Below are 25,052 nucleotides of genomic sequence, written 5' to 3' on the forward strand. Positions count from 1 at the left end.
CCAGGAATTTATCCTAAAGAAATAACTAAGGATGCGAGCAAACACAGCCTCAAGGACGTTTCCTGCAGCACTGTTTCCAATACCCAAGGACGGAAACCAATAAACGTGCGCCAGAAACAGTGACAGCCGTAAAACGTCAACTCATGCAGTGTTTTCAAATGCCGTGGTGAGAGAACTCATCACCATGAGAAGACGGTAATTACATGTTAACGGGGACAAGAACGCATCAGGATGAGGACGCAAGCACTAAAGAGACTGAAAGACATGTGCACCCAAATGTTAGTGGTAACTGTTTCTAGATGGTGGGATGACTTCATTACCTTTTCAACTTCCTATCTATACTTATTTCTGCAATGCAGATATAGTAATTATATATATTATATTTTATATATATATATATTTATATATATATATATATATACACACACACACACACATTTATATGTATTTTGGTTGTGCGGAGCAGCTTGTGGGATCTTAGTTCCCCAACCAGGGATTGAACCCGCACCCTTGGCAGTGAAATCACAGAGTCCTAAGCACTGGACCGCCAGGAAATTCCCAAATTAGATTTTTTTAATAAAAAGAAAAAAACATTTTATTCTACTGTAACACCTTATATAATAACCATTTTCCTGTTCTTACTTTAGGTACATATTCTATGTGTTTCTAAATAATCGGTTCAAGCACATCATCATTACATACCTTAACAGGAAACTTAAAACAAAGAAAAAACATACTGGGTGAGAGGGGTATCAGACTCAAGGCAGCTGATGAAACATAAAACACCAGCAGAGGGCACTCAAATCTCTCAAATAATGAGGGAGCAGCAATGCTTTTTTTCCCCACTACATATTGCAGGAACATAATTTGACAAAGAACCTTATTTCCTGTTAACCTTTTAAGAATCTTGCAATGATAAGCAAAGGTATTATCAAAACATGCCCTAATTTCATTAGCAGTGTATAGTATATCCTTTACAAAATCTTACTACTGAATTTTTTCATTTCCCAAAAAACGACAATCACTTTCTCCATTTCTCCTATGATTAAGGAGATAAGCAATACTGTTAAGGAAGTTGTCTTTAATAAAGAGCACATTTAAGTTTAATACCCTTGTTCTTTAAATAATCTCCACATCTTGGCAGACGAGAATAAAAATGTGAAAGGTTCTGACTTGAATTCTGAAACACAAAGCCAGCCCCATGCCTACCTGCAGGTTAGGTTGTGTGTGGGCGGGCAGGAAGGGCTGTCCTGGGCCGGGCAGGAAGGGCTGTCGAGGAGGGATGAACGGCCGCGCTGCTGCGGACCCTGGCTGGCTGAAGTGCAGGATCCCCACCGGCCCCGGCGGCTGGAGGGCTGGCCTCACGGGCCTCTCTCTGGGGAACACAGGCTGCTGCCCTTGCTGGTTAAACGCTGGTCCAGGCTGGGTGAACGGTAAGGGACTGGGAGTGGGCACAGGGTGACCAGTGCTAAGAAGCGTGGGAGGAGGTGGCGGGGGAGGGGGACTTCGCTGTTCCAGAAAGAGATGGCTCGGGAACCTTGGTTCACCTGAAACGGAAGGGCGTTGCAACGTTATTGCCCTCTGGTCACACAGAATACACACTTCACAGAAATCAGTTTTATGTACTGTCTTACTATGGACGAAAATTACAAGAGGTGGCTGGGTGTGAACGTCTGAAAAGAATTCTACATTTTGCCTCTTATTTCTAGATTGCTACATTAGTCATTTTCTACAGATGATTTCCTCCTTCGCATGAGATTTTCACATTTCAGATACCAATAATGTCCAATTTTAGCATGTGAAATGACAGGCAGAAGGGTTACGGGACAAAAATCTGACACTCTTAACAAAATCTCCTACTGGGAGCTAAATACCGTTTAAAACATAAGCGTGTTCAGGCACGTCGCCCCACGCGGCTTTGCTCTGTTACTCTGCGCCATCCTTTACCTCCTAAGAAGAAAGGGTCTCGCTCCTGGGGAGGCGGCGGGGCCCTCCACTGGTCCTGAAGAGGAAGCCGAGGGGGCTGGCTGAAACTGTTGGGAACAGGTCCAGGTGTGTGCTGTGGGAACTCTGGAGGGCCCTAAAGCACAGCAGGAAAACAGGGTGGAAGGCGGGAAAATAAACGGTAGTTTTCAGAAGGGTGTACATGTTTTAAGTTTTCCTCTGCAAACGTCAAGGAACTTATCTCCTGAAGCCGCCACCCCCGTATATAGACGCACACATATATATATATAACCTCATATTACAGAATAGGTGATTCTGCCATAATGAAACAGTCAAACGTCAAAATGCAGCATCTAAAAATTAATTCAATGTTTTAACAGCACTACAAAACCAAAAGAGTATTATTTTTAAGCTTACTGAAATCCATGCAATTACTGAGCCTCTTGCCCATTAATCCAAAAGACTAAATGTCTACTTTCAGTGTTCCTGACACTCATCTTCTCAAACATGCTATTCTTTGCTACCTTTTTCACACAACCATAAGCCACAGCTATGAAGCTGCTTTATTTCAACAGAAGAAAAAGAAACTGAATGTGTACCATAACAAAAATCAGCAATCTCTGACCGAACAGGACAACGTGAAATGTTTAAGAAACCACATTACTACGAAAGAAATAATACAGTCAGATTCCACTGGCTAGAAATTCTGAACTCTTAAAACAGATTACCATTTTCCAATAACTGCAGGTTACCAGTAGAACTCTACAAAGACAAATTAAAATTACTTCACTTTTTAGCCAATATTTTATAATAACTTTAAATGGAGTATAATCTATAAAAATTTTGAATCACTACGTTGTACACCTGAAACTAATATTGTAAATCAACTATACCTCAATTTTGAAAAATTACTTCATTTTTCAGTTGGCCTTTCAAGCATTTATGGAGATTCTTTTAAAACACCACATTTACTTAAGAAACCCTCACAACTTTTTTTCACTTCTTTATCCAGAAATTCATTGATTATACATACTGCATCATCAAAATAATATTCATTTAATAACACCTCATTCTTTGAAGTATTTCTCAACTTTCAAAAACCACACTTTTCTCATAAACTTAAAATTCTAATGACTTTTCTGTCATTTTATTACGAATTAGCTGTTCTTTCTAAATGTGACATCATATTATAACACTGAAAATGCTTTTGCAAACTACATTTGCCTTCCTTCTCTCTTTAAAGGTCTGCTCTATCCATAGTGTTGTAAGAATAATGCAAAATGAACACAATAAACACCACAAACCCATATGACCACTGGCTATATAGCATTAACGAAATTAGATTTACACACAAATATTACATCTTCATAAAAACACATGGTACTGAAACATATGGATCAGAAAGTTGCAAAGCTTAAATTCTTGTAGTCTGTGTCTATCAGTTTACGTGAAATCAAGGGTATTCTCACCTCACCAGTGTTTGACACCTGACATTAGGGAACATCACTTCTCACTCTAGATAAAGGCATCAATTAAGATACAACTGAAGCAAACATCATCAGAGAAATGTTGGATTTATAACTGAGAATACATACTGTATACACTCATACTAAACCATAAAGCTTTTTACCCCTAATAAATGTATATATTTTATCGCAATGTTTGAGACTTTACTAATATGATGCTTTGATATGGATATTCTTCAATATCTACTATTTTTTACTATGGTAACAATACGCTAGAAAAACACATTTCTAATAGCATCAGCTATCCTACCTTGGTACTGATTACATCTGCACTAGGAGTTTCAATGGACTTGCCTTCTGTCTTCCACTGCCGCATTCTTTCCTCGTTTTAAAACTACTCTTATTTTTGTGTGAAGCCGATGAAATACGTGGTGTGCATTTGCATGGATATTTTGCCAGGTAACTTAAACAGAACATTTATTAATAAAGTATTTCTTTATAAGATATAGCATTAGTACCCTGTGTATAGTTTTACAGGCCTTTTCCCTCGTGTATACACGTATTTCAAAACTTTCTGGACGATAACAAATTAGCAATCAAGGTCCACTCATTTTCTTGTTGTTGTTGGCCGTGCCACGTGGGATCTTAGTTCCCTGACCAGGGATCGAACCCGTACCCCCTGCAGTGGAAGCGTGGATTCTCAACCACTGGACTACCAGGGAAGTCCCAGCCTTTTTTTTTTAATGTTTAAACCATTTTTCTTGGAGTGGCCCAGAAAATAGAATTTTAAATTGTCTGCCCTCTGGCTTGTGGCAAGGTTTGACTGGTCACGCTGCCTCCGATCCGTGCAATCTGACTGCATAAGTTAGCGACGCTCACCTAAGTAAAACCCCGTTTCAGCTATACGGCGTGTTTCCTTAAACTAATTTGATGTATACCTGACTGTCCCTCTTCTGGAGGGGGAAACACCAAGAAGGAGTTTCGAACAGATAAATACAGAAGGGACAGATAAGATTCATTAACATCACCACAGCCTAAAACAAGCTATGGGATGTAAAAGGTAAAAGAAATCACTGAAATTTAAAATCTTTTAAAAATGAAATATATGTATTTTTCATGAGGCTTTAGCTTACAAACAGTAAAATATTAACAGCTACTTGAAGAGAGGAAACATCCTCAGCCTTTAAGGAGTATTAAGAAGCAACAGCTCTCCTCAGATGCCTGGGCTGTGATCCTTACAAGCAGGTGTACGTTAGCCTGCATCAGGTCCCTAGGGCAGGGTTTGTCTGGACACGGGTTTGGTGGGGTAGATCCCAGCCAGGGAGCGAACAGCACCACGAAGCCTCAGAAAAGCCCCTTGGGTATGGAAGTGCCCCACGGCAGGGGGACTGCTGCACCAGGAAAGGACCTCAGGCCCGTCCGTGTTCTGAGAATCAGGCGGCAAGCTGAAAGACCGAGTTGTGAACCTGGGCCAGCGCTGGAGCAACCAGCAACCTGCAGGTCCGTCTGCTGAGCTGGGCACGGGGTGGCATCAGGACGGCTCCAAGCAGGACAGGGAGACCTGGGGGATGATGGCTTGGTGAAATGCAGGGGCTGGGACTCGGTGGGTGCTTACTTGGTGTAGTCACCTGGATTCAGTGTCGATTCTCTTGCTTCTCTGGCTGGTCTGACAGCCCTGGGGGAGCTTGGTCAGAGACTCAGGACCCGCGTAAGAACCCAGGCCGGAGCCTGAATCAAGGCTCAGGTCCGGGCACGGTCAACCAGAGCGGGAGATAATCCTTTCTACTCACAAGGATTCTCAGCCTGTGTGTGTGCAAGCCCATGCTCCTGACACACTCCCACTGTAGCACAGCGGATAACGACGGCAGCGACTGGCACAGAATTCACACAAGTAACCCTGTGAAGCCAGCGTGAGCACCTGCTTCACAGTAAGAAATAATGAGGACCCAGGCGTGACGGCAGCAGCTTCCACCACCTGTGGCTCACGCACTGCCCGCCAGGCCTTGTGCAGAGCCCCTGACCACCTGAGCTCATGAACGCACAGCACAGTGACATCGGGGGTATGTGTCCTACTTCACAGCCAAGGAAATTGAAACTCAGGACATTAAATAATGTGTCCAAGGTGACACCATTCTATTTTTTTTTTTAAATCACAGATTTCAATACCCAAGAAAAACAAGTTAAGATGAGGTAGGGGAAATTTCATTCCATATGGTATAAATCTTGTCAAAATGACTAAATTTGGGGATTTTAAAAACCATACTTTCCCCTGACTTAGATATGAAAATGATCGTCTAGCACATGAATTCTGGAAACCATCACATCCCATACAAACTTCCATATACTACAGATTTCTTCAGGAAATGTTCACTCTATACTTCTGTTTCAGCCAAAACGTGAGCCCTCTCGTAAGCCCTCATTATACAAACTTCATTTTCTCCCGTCCCTCCTTCACCCTCTCACCGACCCGTCCGTCCCGCAGCCACAGTGTTTCAGGAGACCCTGCGTGCACGTGGGCCCCAGCGCCCCGCTTCTCTACGGGTGCTGAGTACTGCTGGGTAAAACTCTCCGTACGCTGAATCGGACTCACTCTAAGTTTCTATTTACTCCTTTTTAAAAAAAATAATAAATTTATTTATTTATTTATTTTTGGCTGTGTTGGGTCTTCGTTGCTGCATGCAGGCTTTCTCTGGGGGCTACGCTCTTCGTTGCGCTGCACGGGCTTCTCATTGTGGTGGCTTCTCCTGTTGCAGAGCACAGGCTCTAGGCTCACGGGCTTCAGCAGTTGTGGCGCACGGGCTCAGCAGTTGTGGTGCACGGGCTTAGCTGCTCCGCAGCATGTGGAATCTTCCCGGACCAGGGCTCAAACCCGTGTCCCCTGCGTTGGCAGGCGGATTCTTAACCACTGCGCCACCAGGGAAGCCGAGCTTCTACTTACTCTTAGCAGGCCCAGCACTGTCCCTCACAGTCTCCCCTCCTCCTGGCCAGCCCTCCCAATGCCCAGGACATTCTCCCTTCTCTGAGCATCTTCTAGTCCCTCAGCCTCCTGACCTGCCCTCTCTCACCCTCCTACCAGGTAAGATGCTTCCTACCCACCCCCCGTCAGGTGTCCCCCTCCCCTCCTCCCCCGCCAACAGTGCTCTCTGCGTTCTCGCTTCCTTTCTGTCCCCTCCACTTTCATTCAGCTACATCTACAGAGAAGTTTCTGGCATGAATCATGTGTTTGTTGCTAATTTTTAGCAGCAGTCTATTTGTTAAAAATATTAATTCTCATTCTATTACTGCATTTGGTCAGATTTTTCACTTAAAAAATAGGAACAGGGCTTCCCTGGTGGCGCAGCGGTTGAGAATCTGCCTGCCAATGCAGGGGACATGGGTTCGAGCCCTGGTCTGGGAAGATCCCGCATGCCGCGGAGCAGCTGGGCCCGTGAGCCACAACTACTGAGCCTGCGCGTCTGGAGCCTGTGCTCCGCAACAAGAGAGGCCGCGATAGTGAGAGGCCCGTGCACCGCGATGAAGAGTGGCCCCCGCTTGCCGCAACTAGAGAAAGCCCTCGCACAGAAACAAAGACCCATCACAGCCAAAAATAAATTAATTAATTAAAAAAAAAGAAAGGAACAGTATGCTGAATTATAACAGCAGTTGAAAGTATTACGCTACTGATTTGTTGACAAGCTTTCAATCTGAACTACAGTCAGCATACTTCAGGGCTCATAAACTCATTAGCTGTATCAGTCACCACTATGCTAACGAGTTGACAAAAAAGGACAGACACAGGGAGACGGTGTCAGAAAGGAGGACGGGAAGAGTAAAACGCATTTTCTGAGAAAGAGGGAAAGTCCTTTGGGGCTATTTCCACTTAGCCTTTCAGTACTGTGTTGTATGAATAGCTAGAAAGCAGCATCACTCGTTGTGGGAACTTTTACTAACTTACAAATGTTTCGCCGATTCCCATAAGGGGTAAAGCAAAACTTAACCTCTGTTGTTCAGAACCACTGTAATCACAGGCCCCAGTCCAGCACTGCTCCTGCACCCCAGCTCGGCCCACTTCCACTTCCGTCCGGTGTGGGTCACTGCAGGACACGTGGGGTTTTGCACAGTGCTGACATCGGCACTGCCAATACCTGGAAGGCAGGACTCAGCCCCGTAAGAATGACTCCTGAACTGCTCCTTCACTCAGCTTCACGGAAGCCAGGGAGTGACTGACTCTCTTTGCCTTACTTCCCTGATTCTGCTCACAGTTAGAAGAAGCCTGGAAAAGCGTCCTGACTTTTCTGTCTTGACTAATAAACACAGCTTTCTCCATTACTTAACATGTGAAGCCCCGATATTTCTTACCACTTTTCTTAGCAGGCTCGCATCAGGCTGGGAAAATACTCGGTTTCTTCTGAAATCTGTAGTTATTTGTAAATTCCATGAGTGCATTTTAGTGCCACAAGCCTCACCCCCTGCTGATGAAGCTCTGACCGGCACTGGTCACGTGGCTGCTGCAACAGGGCTCTTTATAACCTTCTTTTCCTCCTTCCATTAGACAGTTAATTTCAAGCCCTCCCAACGATAGGTTTTCTCATTACAGATAAGGCAAAATGTAAGTAGAAAAGTAGACTGGCTTCCCTCCACTGTAAGTAGAAAGTCTGCTAAATTTTGATTTTTACGTTGCCACAGGCTGAGATCAGGGAAAGTATTCACCCCTTAGCCCCTTCATCCTTTTCTGAAAAGGAAGTAGGGGGCTTCCCTGGTGGCACAGTGGTTAGGAATTCGCCTGCCAATGCAGGGGACACGAGTTCAAGCCCTGGTCCAGGAATATCCCACATGCCACGGAGCAACTAAGCCCGTGTGCCGCAACTACTGAGCCTGCAAGCCACAACTACTGAGCCCATGAGCCACAACTACGGAGCCCACGAGCCACAACTACTGAGCTTGCACACCTAGAACCCGTGCTCCGCAACAAGAGAAGCCACCGCAACAAGAAGCCCGCGCACCGCAATGAAGAGTAGCTCCCGCAACTAGAGAAAGCCCGTGCACAGCAACAAAGACCCAACGCAGCCAAAAATAAATCAATATTTTTAAAAAGTTAAAAAAAAAAAAAAGTAGTCACTGAGTTACAAGAATAAACTCAAAGAGAGACTGATAATTTCAAGTTGCCTGAGAACTAAGTACATTACTTCTTGGGTCTCTAAGCACTTTCAGATTTCCTGGGAGATTATATTGAACATTCCTAAATTCTAAAGACATTTTTTGGTATTAAACTGAAAATAACATTGGGATCATAAATCTTGCCCCCTCTGGAATTTTAATATTGTGATTTTCATCTCTTCCCCAAACCCTCTTCCCTTTTACTAATCATCCATGTGCTAACTGCACATACACAGGCATTCAAGTGTTAGCAATACAGAACAAAGCCCCGGAATTCTTTCTCCACCAGTAATATTTAACTAGAACTTTATTCTTACTTCCAAATGACCCTCTATTATATAATATATAGTATATTATATTGATATAATTATATTATAATTACAATTAATAAATGTATCAGCTTCTGACAATTAACGTGTTTCCTTGTAAGGTGAAAGACAAATCAGCACAGATCTCCTTCCTGTGCTCTCATTCTGAGTTCAAACCGGAAAGCCTTCACAGAACAGGTATTACCAAGTCCTAGTAATTTTACCTCCTAAATCTCCCTCAAGTCCACCCCCGCCTCTCTCTACCCTTCACCCACAGAGCCACGAGGGCCGAGACCACGACTGTTTCATTCACCAGTGCATTTCCACGCTTGGCACAGAGCTTGGCACAAAGACGCCCATAACACGTAAGGGATGGATGAACTGCCTGACTCTAAGGCGAGGGGAGCCAGGCCCCACATCTAATGGAGAATGCCGCGGCACGCCCAGCAACCGGCTGCCCGGGAAGCACACGGTCAGGGAACGGCTGAAAGCCTCAGGAAGCAAGCAGAGGAGGGCGGACCGTGCTGACCAAGGCGCCGGCGACCAGCCCCGAGGCTCACGCGCCGAGCGGACCTGGAGCACAGACAGGGCAGCAGGACCAGAGAGCAGCCAAGACCAACAGACCCTGACTCTCCAACCTAACTGTCGGAGAGAATTTGCTGTAACTTGTCCTGTAATGATGTAATATAATTAGAGAGGAAAGGTGACGTGAACCTGGAGACTCTCGTCCTCACCCTATGACCACGCCCCTAATTTTAGAAGAATGCAACTGAGGTGGATAGTGGGTGGGGTACACTTCCAGCACTGCTGTTCAGGAACACAGCCCAGGCCAGTGTCCCCATCTTGCCTGTAGATCCAACTGAAGAACCATGCACCTGTAAGATGAATGAAGCCAGCACGGCCTCATGACCAAGTTCCTGGCAGATGGCGTGTGAGCAGAAGTGAGGTGGGCTGGTTCCAGGCCCGGCCAGTGAAAGACAACCTCCCGTGAATAATCTTCCCTCTTTCCCCACCTGCCAGAGGGTGGAGAGGGAGGCCCCTGGGGGCCAGAGGAAGATGCCCAGAGGGCGATCTGAGTGAGAAACAGGCATCCCGGTGGCGGCGCCGTGAAGTCAGTCCACTCTGGCTGACACTCCCACGCTGGACGCTCCGGGGCCATCGCCGAGTCTCCTTCACTGGGCCAGCACCACATGCCCCAGGTGCTGCAAATGCCGTCCTTCGCCAAGGACTGCCTGACATGGCCACGCACTCTGCCCTCTGCCCCAGGATGGACAACTTACGCTCCAGAGCCCTACCCTCTGGGGATCAGGCCAGGGCTGGGGACTTTTACCTGAAACCCCATCTTACCCTGGGGGCGCCACCTCCTTCCTATCCTGCATCCCCTGTGCCCTTACCTAGTCCTGGGCACCCCAAATGCCCCTCCCGGGCCCTGCTGCTGCCCACCTAAGGCTCAACCCACACTGCTGCTGCTGCTGCCAATTGTGCAGAGAGCGCCTCTGCTGTCTCCCTCAATCCTGCCAACAGCCCTACGAGGGAGCTATTGTGCTCACAGAAATCTTCTGAGCACTTAAATCACCTGCACAAAGCACAAGGTTAGAAAGCACAGGTCACCTATGTCCAGAGCACGGACACGTACCCACCATGCTATCTACTGCTTGCTGGGAACAGCAAACGGCAGGGACTTAACTTTCACATCCCCTTATCTGTCTCAGTGTCTTTCAATCACATACGTATATGTAATTGCGTGAGAGTGTGTGTGCACTTTAGAGTTAAGAAAACCAGTAAATACTAAATCCAGTCAAGTCAGACAGCCATGGACATTCCATGGCTGGCCTGAATGGCTAATACAGATTAGCAGTTCTTATCTGATCAACCTGAGAGACGGATAAAGGAGGGAGGACCAGAGATGCTATCCACAGCTTAGAAAGAAATAGCTGACTCAAGCTGAGTAAACAAGGAAATTTCTGGCTTTGGAAGTTGGCTCAATAGAATAAGAATGGAAAAAGAGGGGTTTTGTGGGCTTAACCTTGAAACTAAGTGACACTAGCAAGGTGTGGGAACCTGGGACAGCCAGGTGGAAGGCAGCGGGTGCCAGTTAAGATCATGGCAGCTGACCCGCAGGCCCCCAGGAAGCTGAAAGCCACCCTGAGGTGTACAAATGAGGGAGGCCGACACTGGCAAAGAGACAGCTTTAATGATAAATGCAGGCGTATCCAACGAGGAAGAAGCCCATTTCCAAGAGGGCAAATGCCTACGTAAGAGGATTAGAAAGAAGAGGGCAGATAATACAGGATATTATTCCGAAAGAAAGACAATGGCTGATACATGAAATAAACCACAGTGATGGCTGATACATGAAATAAACCACAGTGACAACGGCTACTTCTCTGGCGATGTCAGACCATGCCGGACGCTAGGGAGAAACCATCTGGGAAGATAAGCGGGCCCCTAGTTGCCTCCATTTGCCTCAGTGGATAACAGAACTTGAGAGTCTGAATATGTAAACAAACTGAACAATTTTCAGCTTTAAGGTCCTAGAAGCTGCCTACTGTTATCAGTATTGGCTTTATGAAATAAAAATTTAACAAATAGTAGGTATCATTAAGCTCACAATACCATTTTTCCTCATTGTTTTCTGTTCTGTTTTGAACACAGATGTCACTTTCTTTTTCTCGATTTACACAACTTAAATTCTGACCACAAGTTTTAGCCACATGGAAAAGACTTCCCATTGCTTACCTAGTATAAATTCTCACTTCTTCCTTAGTAACAGAAGGACAACACTGTGCCCAGCTAGAAGACCACCAATCCCAGCCTGTGACAAGGCGAGCTGGCACAGTTGGACAGGGCCTCCGGGAAGGCTCACTAGGGGCTGCCTGACCCCCCTCCTCTTTCAGCCTGAAACTTGGGTAGGGGAAAAAAACGGATCTCTGATAACAACACAGAAGTGCTATACCCACCCAGAAGAACTTTCTTTTTTATGCAAAAAATATGACACTCAGTTTGTTAAGTCACTATTAACTGAGTTTTCCGTTACCTGCAGCCTCATTCACATCCTGACTGATAAACCAAGAAACCAAGTTTCTTTCATAAATACAGTGCCAAGAATCAGGCAGAACCAATAACTTTTCCTTTAGGGGATGAAGAAACTCAGGTTTACAGAGTTACACAATTATCCAAAGTTACACTGTCAATAAATAACTCAAGACACGAACCCACATTTTCAGACTCGTGGTTTATAAATGCTCTTTTTCTCCCCTCGCGCACTGCTTCCGCTGCGGCCAACCTGTCCTCAGGTAATGCTGAATAAACCGTCGTTCCTGAGTCTGGCGTTCACTACCTAAATTCTCTTGATGCAATCATTCATGTAATAGCATCTGCCATTTCACAAGTAGAAAGGATAATAAATGACCAACTCTCTCTAGAAAATGAAGAATTATTTTAAGACTGTTAGTGAGCTGTAAATACCTCACTTAAGAGAACTTTTAGGACTACCGTAATTCTGCCTTTTGAAAGAAAAAGCTACCATAATCCTTTCAAATAACTGCTCTGTTTTGCTTTTCTTTATATCCCTTTAAAAGTCCGAGGTAAGAAATTATCATTCTCCCACATATAATTCTTATACAAATTGTACTTTCTTTTTTGCATCTCTTGTTAATTATGTGATGTTATCTATGTTAATCCTATTCAGGAAGAACTGATAACTTCAGTTACAAAAAAAGAAAGATGAAAAACTTTGCATAAATTGCTTAGCACAAAGTTAATCGTATAATGCAAAGAATAAAGAGGCTCTAACAGCTATTATGTGACTTATCAGCTTCCCTGAAAGGGTCAGTTGGTATATTTTAATAAGACTAATTGAATACCTTAACAATGTCATTGAAACTTCATGAATCTTTCAATAAATTACAGCCTCTGCTACAACCGTGTTTTCATTTATTAATCTCACTTAAAATGCAAAGAACTATATAAGAAACCAATAGACACTTGAGAATGCCTCTCAGTTAATTCTGATTAAATGATGGGTTAAGTGCAAAGAATCAAGACCACTAGTGACCCACGATGTAATTAGAATTATAGCCCATTGTCACAATGTTAATCCTCTTATTTCAGTATTTTCCAGAGATTTTTTTCTTTCAGGTTATGCCCCGTTTAAATACCTACATTCATTTTCCTAGAAGATACTCGTGTATTTGCAGATGCATTCTTAACATTCTGAAGCACCATATACCCAGCAGCAAGCGCGAGGTTTCACACTGGAGGTGGTGGGGGGAGGAGGAGGACACCACATGAACTTAAATACGCTAGGGTATTTAAGGTTACTGGTTCAAGCGGTGAAGCTAGAGCAGGCACTGCAAGTTATAACACTGTTACTTAGTACAAAATACTGTTTCCGATGAACCTACTGAAGACTATTTACATTTTTTCATAAAACGAAAAACGTTTTATTCCTGTACCTCACCCCTCCACTCTCCTCCGTAAACAAGCTCACCCAATGTCAGGCCCTACCGCGGTAAACTTCTCCACTTCAGCACTCCTGACGGTCACAATCTTACATAGTTATGATTCATCTTACCAGATCCAATTATTTTTACCCGGTTTACTGAGGTGCATTTTAATATTTAGAGAGAAAGGGAGAAGGTTCAGCATGATTAAGAGACTCAGGTCGCCTTGCTTCAAATCCTACCTCCTGCACCCAGTTATGTGAACTTGAGCGATTTCATCTTTCCAAGACTCAGTTTCCCTATCTGTAAAGTGGAGAAAATGGTACCTTCATGAGGTTGTTGAACACAAGCTTTGAGCAAAATCTGGAATATAGTAATCACTCAATAATGTTCTTCATTTCCCACTGGTCGTCAATAGTATATGCTCTAGGAAGATGGTATTTCCTCATTCAATAAAGGACTAAGAAAGCAAAGCAGCGGTTATCAGCTTTATTGACTGAAAGCACACAGTCTGTCTCAAAATTCTCATCTGAATATACCTACCGTATGACCCACAATCCCCACTCCCGACTATTCACTGACAACTATGACCAGAAAAAATTCCAATGCCCAAGTGGTGACTGGGCAGACAAACTGGGCTACGTGTGCACATGGAATAACGCTGGTCAATAAGAAAGGACACACCACTGGCAGGGACGACAAACGGGATGATCGAGCCTCCACTACACTGTGCCGGGAGCAAGAGGCCAGGCTCGAGATGAAGCATGCCATGTGGTTCCATTTATGCGCCACAACTGGAGGAGCAGAAAGCAGATCACTGGTTGCCAGGGGCTGGGGTGGGGAGAGGGGCTGCCTACAAAGGGGCAGCACAAGGAAGTCTTTCGGGGAGACGGAACTGTTCTCTATCTTAATTGTAGTGATTACACAACTGTATGTATTTGTTAAAAATCAGTGTACATCAAAAGGACAAAATTTTTAAAGTTTAAAAAAATTCAAATCTTTTGGAAGAAGTGCTTTCAGGTACTTTAAAATCGGGCCACTTTCAAAGTTTAAACAGAACTATGGATCTTCAAGGACTCCTGGAAAAATAAACATTAAAAAAAAAAATTGGTGTGCTTTGCAGGACAAATCAGTAAAAACAAGACAGAGATTTTCTTGGCATGGAAGGAGTTCTAAGACTTTGAAACTTTGTGTTATTGTCAACATTTCATTGGCTGAGTTATTAAATTACAGATGGGCAAGTCATACTCAAAGTTCAAGTCTACTATACAATGAATGGCACTATGTATCTGGGAGGATTTATGAAAGGTATTCAATTCAATGTAACAGTTTTACTTAGCCGAAAATGAAACAAAATAGTGCATCACACTTTTACAATGCAGTTTTTACACTGTGACTTAATGGCTGGACTTTATGATCTCAATGAGTATTCCCTGGCCTTCGAGTTACTGCTGTGGATGCCCACCACCCTCTCTCCACCCAACGCACACACACTTGCTGACAGGACAGCAAGTCAAGTCAACAGGGCACTGAATTTTATAACCACCACATTTAATAGCTGTTACCACAGTGCTTAGCTGCTCCTGTTACTGCTGCAGATGGGAATGCACTGATATGATTAAATCTGATGGTATGATAATGTATGGTAATCATGATTAATCAGAAACCCACTAGCAAATGGAGGATGTTGGGTATTATGTCACCTGCATTTTAAAACGCATTCTCTTGCTGCAAGCCTGACAATGTTTGACAGGGGGAAGGACCTCCTCCCACATTCACCTGCTACTACTCAGAGATCTGATAAGAGAAAATGCCCATCATTCCTTACCCATCTTAAGTGCTAATAATTACAAGGCATTGCAGGCAAGTTGTAAAGACAGTAAAAGGGTTCAAAAGAAAGACTTCTTTTTCCTAGATGGAATAAGGTCTGGACTCACATCTGCAAGGGCTATCATCAGAGAGCAATGTAATTTGATGCAGCAGTCTCATCAAACATGACTTGCATGAAATGCCATACAAAATACATCCAGGAAGTGTCAATCACCACCACCTGATACCATGCATCCGCGTTACACGGAAACACAGTGCAGTCAGACCCACCTGTGAGGTGCTCTAACTACACAGTAAGCACAAATGGCAATTTCATTTACTGGGTCTACCTAATAAGGTAATCACTAAGGAGACTAATTTAAACTTAGTATGGTAGTCTTTTTTAAACATAATTTTTAGTTTTAATTTAAACAAAGATCACTAGGAAATTATTCAGTAGCCAAATTACTCAGTATTTAACTGGCTACCCTGAAATAGCAGCATTTACCAGAAACACCAATGCAAAATGAATGACTAAACAGGTTTTAAAATAGCCTAGGTCAAGAATCTTCACAATGTGAGTTACTTGAAATTTATCTGTATGCTTACCTGACACTGAAAACACTTTTAAAAATATTATTAATCAACACTTCAGTGTTGCTTTTTCAAGTGGACAAAGTTTAAAAACAACAAACATCTCTTTGAGGACAAATACATAACTGGATAGCCATACTTATAGATAAGGAAAGGACCTAAAACTTTAATGACAAAAACATCAGGAACAGCCTCTGTGGAAAGAGAGATCTATTAAACTAATGTGTAAAACAAAGAACATGGAACTGAAAACGGAATTCAAATAGGCACAAAAACAGAAGCTGACTTGCAGAAAGGTAAACTAGTCTCCCCATCCTCGCTCCCTTGCAAAAACAAAACAAAAAAGAGGGCTTCCCTGGTGGCACAGTGGTTAAGAATCCACCTGCCAATGCAGGGGACACGGGTTCGATCCCTGGTCCGGGAAGATCCCATATGCCGCGGAGCAGCTAAGCCCGTGCGCCACAACTACCGAGCCCACGTGCCACAACTACTGAAGCCCGCGCACCTAGAGCCCGTGCTCCACAACAAGAGAAGCCGCCGCAATGAGAAGCCCGCGCACCGCAACGAAGAGCAGCCCCCACTCGCCGCAACTAGAGAAAGCCAGTGCGAAGCAACGAAGACCCAATGCAGCCAAAAATAAAGAAATAAATTTATTTTTAAAAAAAACAAAAACACACACACACACGAGAAAACCACAACTGTCCTGTGAAATCACACTCAAAGGTCGCGGCATGAACAAAAATGCTGCAGGAGTGGACTGCGGGCAAGCAGGCGGCTAGATGGCAGGACGGGGCAGAAGAGAAGCAGCTGAAACGGAGGAAGGACCAACACTCACTCGATGGCCCCCTGATCTCCTGAGGCACGTGCTTCCCTCCTGTGCCAATCTGCTCTCGTAAGCAGTCGCTATTTCTAAGGTACATTTTACATTCAGCAGATTGATATTCTGATATGAAAATAAGTGTGAAAAAGATTCATTCTCTGATATGCTTGCTATCAACTGAGATATACTTACGATTCCAAAAAAGATTCATAACTCTGATATGAAAAATTAAAATAGTCCTGGGAATAAAAGCTTAAGTGAGAAGAAAGCACTAATGGCTCTATCTGTAACTAAAATTAAACACGTGAATCTAATTTTTAGAAACCTAAATTACAAAGCACTTCACTAAATTCCATAAACAAAGGAAGAAGGGGGAAAAAATCCCATCTGGATGCAAAGACTAACATGACAAAAGAAGTGCTGGCAGTGAGCTTAAAAGCTTAAGCAGTATTTTCTAAAATGATCAAAAATAAGGAATCCTTTTCTTATGATATTTATTACTTTGACATTCAAACCTTTGTTTTGGAAACTGTTTATTCAATTCTGTAAATAAAATTCATTAACAGGAAATAAAAATATTAGTATTGCTACATTAAGCGTAGCCTAGAATACCGTATTTTGGTCTAAGACTGTGATTTTAAAAAATAACTGTAAATAATTCTATTAAAAAATTGTGTTTCATATTAGGTTGTCTGGAGTCCTCTGTGATTGTTTAATTAAAAAACTGGATGTGTTATCACTTAGTACAATTTCTAGGCATACTAGTTCTAAATTAAGAATTTCTCAAGTTTTCACAAAATTGTCAAACAAACTGGACCATTACGAAAGTAAAGTTTACCAGTGTTGGGGAAGAGAAGGAATATCTTAGCATTAATACCAACTGTATCCTAATCCCATTAAAACTGGGAAATCTAGTGGTACTTCTGTCTACTGCCTGCCGTTTTCACTCTTTAGTCAACTGGGTAGAGCTGAATTCTTGTATAGTTAAATGTGGATAATGTAATTCTATTGTGCAAATTCATTTATGTATTCTTGAAAACAACAAAAAGTAAAAAATGAAAGTATATACCCCTTCTCTACACTATTAATTTTATGTAGGTTCCTAATAAATAGCAAGATAACTCAATATTAAATCCCTGTATACACTTACTCAACAACTATTTATCTGGACTTCTGTGCACAAGGCCCGGAGTCAGGTCAGCTCCACAAGACACAGGATGCCTGGGTCTCTGTACAGACATGAATCGGGTCCTTACATCAATACAGTATGAAGCTGTGAACAAGAGCATGACCTACTCTAGGAGCAATGGGAATTCATTCAAGGGGCTTAGGCTGGGAAAAGACAAGATCAAAATCAACTTTGCTTTGCTCAATACATTTCTGTAATTCAGATCTTTTTGTGTGCCAAGGAAGCACACTGATTCAAACAGACCCTATGATGAAACTGAAGTTAGGTTTCCTAACATGTTTTATCAACGTGTGTGTGTGCGTGTGCTCGCATGTGCATGTGTGTGTGTGTATAGTCATTTTACAAAGCAAAATTCAGTTTAACAAATAATGACTGAAGTCCCCTATGGAAAAGTACCAAGAAAGAGCCTGCAGGGCACACTGCCATCAGTAAGAAATTGCCAAGGGGCTTTGTTAAGCCACAACAGTACTGTCTTCAGGAGGAAAGTTAGGCTCCAGTGACCTATGCTTATACGTTTTATAGTTTAAGGACTAGCTCTGTGCAGAGCATTCTGCATAGGAGAAACTCACTCAATGGTCACAAAACTACACCTACATTGATAAAAATCCAAGTATAATCTATTAGCAGAAAAGGGAAAAAATAATTTTACTCAGAAAAGATATATGCACCCCAATGTTCACACCAGCGGTATTTACAATTGCCAAGACGTGGAAGCAACCTAAGTGTCCATCAGCAGATGAATGGGTAAAGAAGATGTGGTACATATATACAATGGAATATTACTCAGCCATAAAAAAATGAAATTTTGCCATCTGCAGCAACATGGATGGACTTGGAAGGCACTATGCTAAGTGAAATAAGTCAGACAGAGAAAGACAAATACTGTACGATACCACTTATATGTGGAATCTAAAAAATACAACAAACTAGTGAATATAACAAAAAAGAAGCAGGACTCACAGATATGGAGACCAAGCCAGCAGTTAAGGGCGGGGGGGGGGGGTGGATTTTTACAGGGGTGGGGAAATGGGAGGTACAAACGACTGGGTGTAACATAGGCTCAGGGATGCACTGTACAACATGCGGAATATAGCCAATATTTTGTAATAACTGTAAATGGAAAGAAACCTTTAAAATTACATAAAATTAAAAATTAATACTCATAAAGATATTTTTAAAAAAAAATTTGGCGTACGTATGACAGGAGATGGCCTAGAGTTACTCTCCCTTCCCAACAATATTTTGATGGACTTTTAAAAAACCTAACACCTCTAATGTAATTTTTAAAAAATAGATTCCACATCCGATTGTTCTCTCTATGGGAGACTGATTCCAGAAGTAAGTAGAGCACTGCATTTTCAAGATCACAAGTTTACTGTAACTTCAGCTTAAGAACCAGCATTTGGGGCTTAAAGATACATATTGGCGCAGTGGTTAAGAATCCGCCTGCCAGTGCAAGGGACACGGGTTTGAGCCCCAGTCCAGGAAGATCCCACATGCCGCGAAGCAACCAAGCCCGTGAGCCACAACTACCGAGCCTGTGCTCTGGAGCCCGCGACCCACAACTACTGAGCCCACGAGCCACAACTACTGAGCCCGCGTGCCTAGAGCCTGCGCTCCGCAGCAAGAGAAGCCACAGCAATGAGAAGCCCGCACACCACAACCAAGAGTAGCCCCCGCTCGCCGCAACTAGAGAAAGCCCTCGCGCAGCAACAAAGACCCAACACAGGCATAAATAAATAAGTAAATAAATAAAAGATACATAATAAACAGCGGTAAATATTTCTGAAATTATATCACACAGACAACTAATTTCTAGGCCAACTCCTTCCCATCATCCCCACACACATCCCACCTTAAAAACAGTAACAAAACATTACGCCTTGCAGAAACTTCCAAAAGCAGTTCAATAATATTTACCACCCTCAGAGTACAATATAACTTAAAAATAAGTTCAATTTCTCACAGAGAAATTCTGTTTTATTATCCTCTTGTAAAATCCTCAAGTATTATGAGGTTTGCTTCTTCCAGTATCAGATACAATTATATCTGTACAATCAAAAATTATAAGTAGATAAAAACTGCAAATGATTATTCTAATTTTATATTTACATACAACATTACTTTATGATTTAAGCTACAATTGCTTTTTCACATCAAGTTTTATCGCTATATTGCAAATAAAACATAAACACAAGTCCAATGAGGATTCTAACACAGAAGCTCACAACCCTGAAAATAGCAAAAAGTACATTTTTTTAAATGTCAGTGCTTTACAATAACTAGCAGTTAAATTACTTCACCAAAAGAAATATATCTAATGACTAAAATCATACACGCCTATCCTTGGGTAATACAATTAATAAATCTTAGCTATTTAGACAAGTGCTTCAAATACAGAATTGTACTCAATAAACATCACCTAATTTTTAAAACTAACTATTTTTAGAACTTGGTAAGTAATTTTTAAAAATTAGCTAATACAGGGTATGAAACCAGTACGAATCAGTTTCAGAAATCATAATTCATAAATAATAATTACAAATCAAGGAATTTTCTAAAAAACACTCTGAACCTTAAATCCAATACTGATTTTTTGAATAATCATCTGACTACACATCTAGATATCCTTCATTAAAACCTTTTTGCTAAATGCCCCACATAACTATGGTATCTACTGAAGCATCAAAGCTAGAGTCAAATAGGTCATTTAGGCATTTCCTGGATATCAGATTGTTTAGCCTCAACAAAACTACATGTTTTACATACAAACTACATTAACATGTTATGGTCCTTGTTTCCTCAAAATTGTTCTTAGAACATGTTCTCACTGATTTCACAAAACCATGAACTAACTACAAATCAAACCAAAAACTCAACTAAAATGAAATTTACTTATTTAAACAGATATAACTATTTAATGGACATTTTTCTTCTACTTAAAACATGTTAGAAAAATGGATAAAGTTATGGGAACTACAGGAAAGTGTGGGGAGGAGTGTTTTCTCTTAATGATATTTTAAAAAGAAAACCTCCATTTTAAAATATCAAACCAATGGCTCATGAAGACTTCTGAGGGTTTTTTTAAAAACAAGTAGACATCTCATTATTATTCCCTAAAATTGCACACACATACCCGTACTTACCCAAATGCACATGTTCCCCCCCCCACACACAATAATAAAGGCCCTTTTTCACTTTAACATAAGGCAATAATAAAATCAAAATTCATATTCTTTAAGAAGAAAGGCATTCTACTGATGATCCTGATTCAACAATTTTACAGTTAAACAAAATTAATTCCATTCTCAAAAATCCATTGACCTTAAGCTTTTAACAAACATTTTCCACTGCAAAAATTATTGTCAATATTTACAAATCCTTGAACTCATATTTAGCTGGAACCACTTATATTTGCTATATTAATATTTCCTAATAAATGTGTGCGCATCCCTATCAGGGCAGAAGGAGCAGCTGCTACTCACCGGGAACCTCTGGGGTCCCACAGCAGGTCTCGGCTGGCTCGGGACCGGCAGCAAGGGCACTGCAAGAAAAACACCTTTCATTACGAACACATCCAAACCCACCAGAAAAGGAGTACAATGTATTAAGCTTAATAAAAAACATATACTATGTGTATAATACATATAATAAGTTTACACTTAAGGTAAGTGCTGAATATTTTTACAATTCCATAAAGGGAAAGGGGAGAGAACTTCTGTCTTCAGTATACAATAGCACGAGCAGAAGCTTAAATTTCAACAGTGAATTCTTATTTAGAATTAAAATATTTTGCAATAAAAGAAGGTATTATTCCTCTACAATAAAAAACCTACTTTATTTTTGACATCCATACCCAGGTTATCCAGGCTATCTAATCCGAGTTATATTTTCTGACTCCAATCAAATACGAATTTAAACCCAAATCCTCTAGGATCATGAAAGAGAGAGGAGGAGGGAAGGAGGAAGTGAAGCAGGCAGAGAAAGGAAAATACACACACCCAGGGTATTGTGACAAAGAATAACCTACTCAACAACCTGCTATGCCAAGACTATTGGTTTGTCTTAGCTTTGTGTTTAAACAGGCCGAACTCTCATCAACTTACCAGAAGAACAAGGAGCCAAATAATTTTAAAACAGACATTTTATCATAGGGAAGAAGCCAGATGCTAGTTTCACACCGTGGGACTAAATCAGATATGTTTAAGCTATTTAAAACATATGCCTTATACTGATTTTGATTTTGGGGGTGAAAAAAATGCCCACCCGAGTGGTGACTGCTACACGGTAGCATGCTGTATCTTCCATTAAAACGTCCTGCCAAATGCATCCAGTAAGATCTCAGACGGTCAGAGGCTGTGGGCTGACCTGTGGCCCCGTCGCAAATTCGTATGTTAGTCCTAACCACGAGGACCCTGGAAGGTGACTGTATTTGGAGATGGGCCTTTAAAGAAGTAATTAAGTAAAATGAGGTCATGGGTGGGCCCTGATCCAACATGACCAATGTCCTCATAAGAGGACGACGTCAAAACAGACACACACAAAGGGATATCCATGTAGAACTTGGCAAGAATAATATAATAAAAGTTCTGGTAAATGAGAAACACAGAAGTGATAAAGCTTAAAAGTCAATCAAAATTACTTTTAAAATAGATTGCTAAGGATGAATTTTTTTTTTAGTTATTATGATTACTCAAAGAATTCCATAACTCAGCTTCTAATTAACATCACACTTCCACAGGTCCAACTGAAAGTGATACAGCATGAGGGCCTGTGTCAACTGCCTGACCAAAGCCAAAAAGTGAGACCAAGAGAAACTTCCTTTGATAAAATGTAAAAATGGGAGAAGTCCATCCCTCTTGACAGTCTAATCTAATGAGTCAAAATTTCAAAGTAACAGTGGGTCACTGTGCAAGACAATATAACATTTTATACAGCCAGGTAACAGGCAATGGGGTACGTGGATTATATACCTGAAGCAAAATATTAGATTGTGAAGTGGAGAAAGAAAAAACTAATAAAGTACCTCTGACCTCAGAAGATTATAATGAAAGTGAGGAAGAAAAAAAAACTACACAGTAAACAATATAAAGACAGTGTTTTTAAAATTAACTACCAAATAGAAAATACGCAGATCTCCAAGAATATGTACCACTTATTTTTAAACTTGGATTTAAACATCAATTCCTATCAAATAATTCCAATATAATGAAAGGGTAAGTATTTTAAGTCTCTCTAAGTTTGGGGGGAGGGGGAAGGGGGGATGGATGAGAGCAAGAAATCCCATCATAATTAATAGATTTCTTACACAGAAGCCTTCTGATGAGTTGGCAATTTTTTTAAAATCAACTGTAAAAAGCAAGGAAAGAGAAAGAAGAGAAAAAGAACAAAAGATGACAGAAGAGAGCATCTGAGAACAGGTGTGATAGGAGCAGATCAGAAATCTAGCCAAACCCAGGGGGGGCCGTGGTCAGACTGCCAAGGTGTTTGCAAAGCGTCTTTGCACGACCTGGTTTGCAAGCAGAACACTTCTACTTATCTGCCTCCTTCTTCACTGTGAACAGGAGAGAATTTAAAACCTGTAATGCTAGGGCCTCCCTGGTGGCACAGTGGATAAGAATCTGCCTGCCAATGCAGGGAACACGGGTTCGAGCCCTGGTCCTGGAAGATCCCACATGCCGCGGAGCAACTAAGCCCATGCACCACAACTGCTGAGCCTGCGCTCAACAGCCTGTGAGACACAACTACTGAGCCCGCGTGCCACAACTACTGAAGCCCAGGCGCCTAGAGCCCGTGCTCCGCAACAAGATAAGCCACCGCAATGAGAAGCCCGCACACCACAACGAAGAGTAGCCCCCGCTCGCCACAACTAGAGAAAGCCTGTGCACAGCAACAAAGACCCACCGCAGCCATGAATGAATGAATGAATAAATAAATAAATAAATTTTAAAAATAAATAAATAACACCTGTAATGCTAACAGATCATTCTAGTTGAACCTTGAACTCTTTGTATTTGATATTTAATATTTATTTCCCATATTGTCCCACGAAATAATGAACTAAACTGATTAATGTTTCAATTCATTCCCACAGTTCTAATACTGAAAATCTGGAAAACAAGATAAATTTCCACCAAAACTGGTTAATTACAATATGATAGAACACTCTTCATCCTTGAAAAGAAAATATGTACTATCAGGCAAAGGTGGGCATACATTTTTAAATTTTTTAAAAACAGTTTTTTAAAATACCTTTTAATTGCCTGAGGCTCTGAGAATCACGGGTTAATCTATCTCTCATGTACAGGAGACCACTAGACATTCAGCCTCTCTCAAGAATAACGGCGGCTTTCTATTTAATTAAGCTCGTTCATTTAATATTGAATAAACAACTGCTTCAAAAGTGTTCTGAGTGTATACCCTGCAAAGGCAATTTCTCTCTCTCCCTGTGTCAGGGTTCTCAAGATCAAAGTTACATTAAAGAGAAGGAACGTGGGTGGGGCACTGAGTCGCCTGGCTTCCTGAGGAGAACACATTTAGCTGGTTCTAAGAGTTTAAAAACTCTTGTCAGAAAGCTGATCTTGTATTTACTGAATCAGGCACGAGTGTTGGGATGCAAGGCCTGCATTCTGTACCCATATGGCAACTGACTCTGGCAAAGCACACTATTTTCATGCCTAGAGGACAGCTTGGGGTTTCCTTATAGCTTTCCCACTGTGTAGTTCCAACACTGTTTATTTTCATTAAGCTAAAGAAAATCTGTGCACCTTATCAACTGCCAGTTTTCCATTCAATTTTAGAAGGAAATACACAGTAACAGATGCTGACATCGGTACAATTATTTCGACAAATTAGATCTACTGCAGTTGCATGTCTCGGGAAGCCGCTGTGGAACAGGCTTCCCCAGTGAGTCGCCCTCCCCCTTCACGCAGCGTGTGCGGGCTCCTTCATCCCACAGCTGCTGCAGGAGACCCAGGCCGCCAGTGCGCTAGCTGCAGGAACTGCAAAGGTTAAGTCCAGCAGCCATACTGCCTGCCCCTGGGAGGGGGTGAGGCCAACAAGTGACTCCAGCACAGCATGGGGACAAGGGAAGGGGCCAGGGAAGGAGGCTCAGGGACCCACAGGTACCAACCCGACTCTGACCCTCCCGGGTATGTAAAACAAGAGCGACTCCTAGAGCCCCACGCAGACACTGACACCCACGGCCAGCCAGCTGCCCTCACGGCCCTCTGCTCCAAGGCCACAGCACAGTTTCATGGTGACGCCGGGCCCTGGCTGTCTCCCACACTCCAAGTCCTATCTCAGGCCTCTCTCCAACTTCTGGAACTTCCTGACCCTTTA

At 42.2% G+C, this 25,052-nt stretch overlaps 1 protein-coding gene across 8 annotated transcripts in view; it reads right to left on the reverse strand.

Annotated features, from left to right (window-relative positions):
- The window catches only part of RBM33 (RNA binding motif protein 33), a 114,911-nt gene that overhangs the window by 35,097 nt on the left and 54,762 nt on the right, over positions 1-25,052 (reverse strand). For all 8 annotated transcript variants that reach the window (XM_036864039.1, XM_036864035.1, XM_036864034.1 and 5 more), the window contains 3 exons: positions 21,197-21,255; positions 1,948-2,080; positions 1,210-1,547 (listed from right to left, as the gene is read on the reverse strand). In XM_036864039.1, the coding sequence (XP_036719934.1) occupies positions 1,210-1,547; positions 1,948-2,080; positions 21,197-21,255 (530 nt within the window). The remainder of the gene's footprint in view (positions 1-1,209; positions 1,548-1,947; positions 2,081-21,196; positions 21,256-25,052) is intronic.

This window comes from Balaenoptera musculus, chromosome 9, assembly GCF_009873245.2.
Source record: "Balaenoptera musculus isolate JJ_BM4_2016_0621 chromosome 9, mBalMus1.pri.v3, whole genome shotgun sequence".
NCBI classification, from domain to species: domain Eukaryota; kingdom Metazoa; phylum Chordata; class Mammalia; order Artiodactyla; family Balaenopteridae; genus Balaenoptera; species Balaenoptera musculus.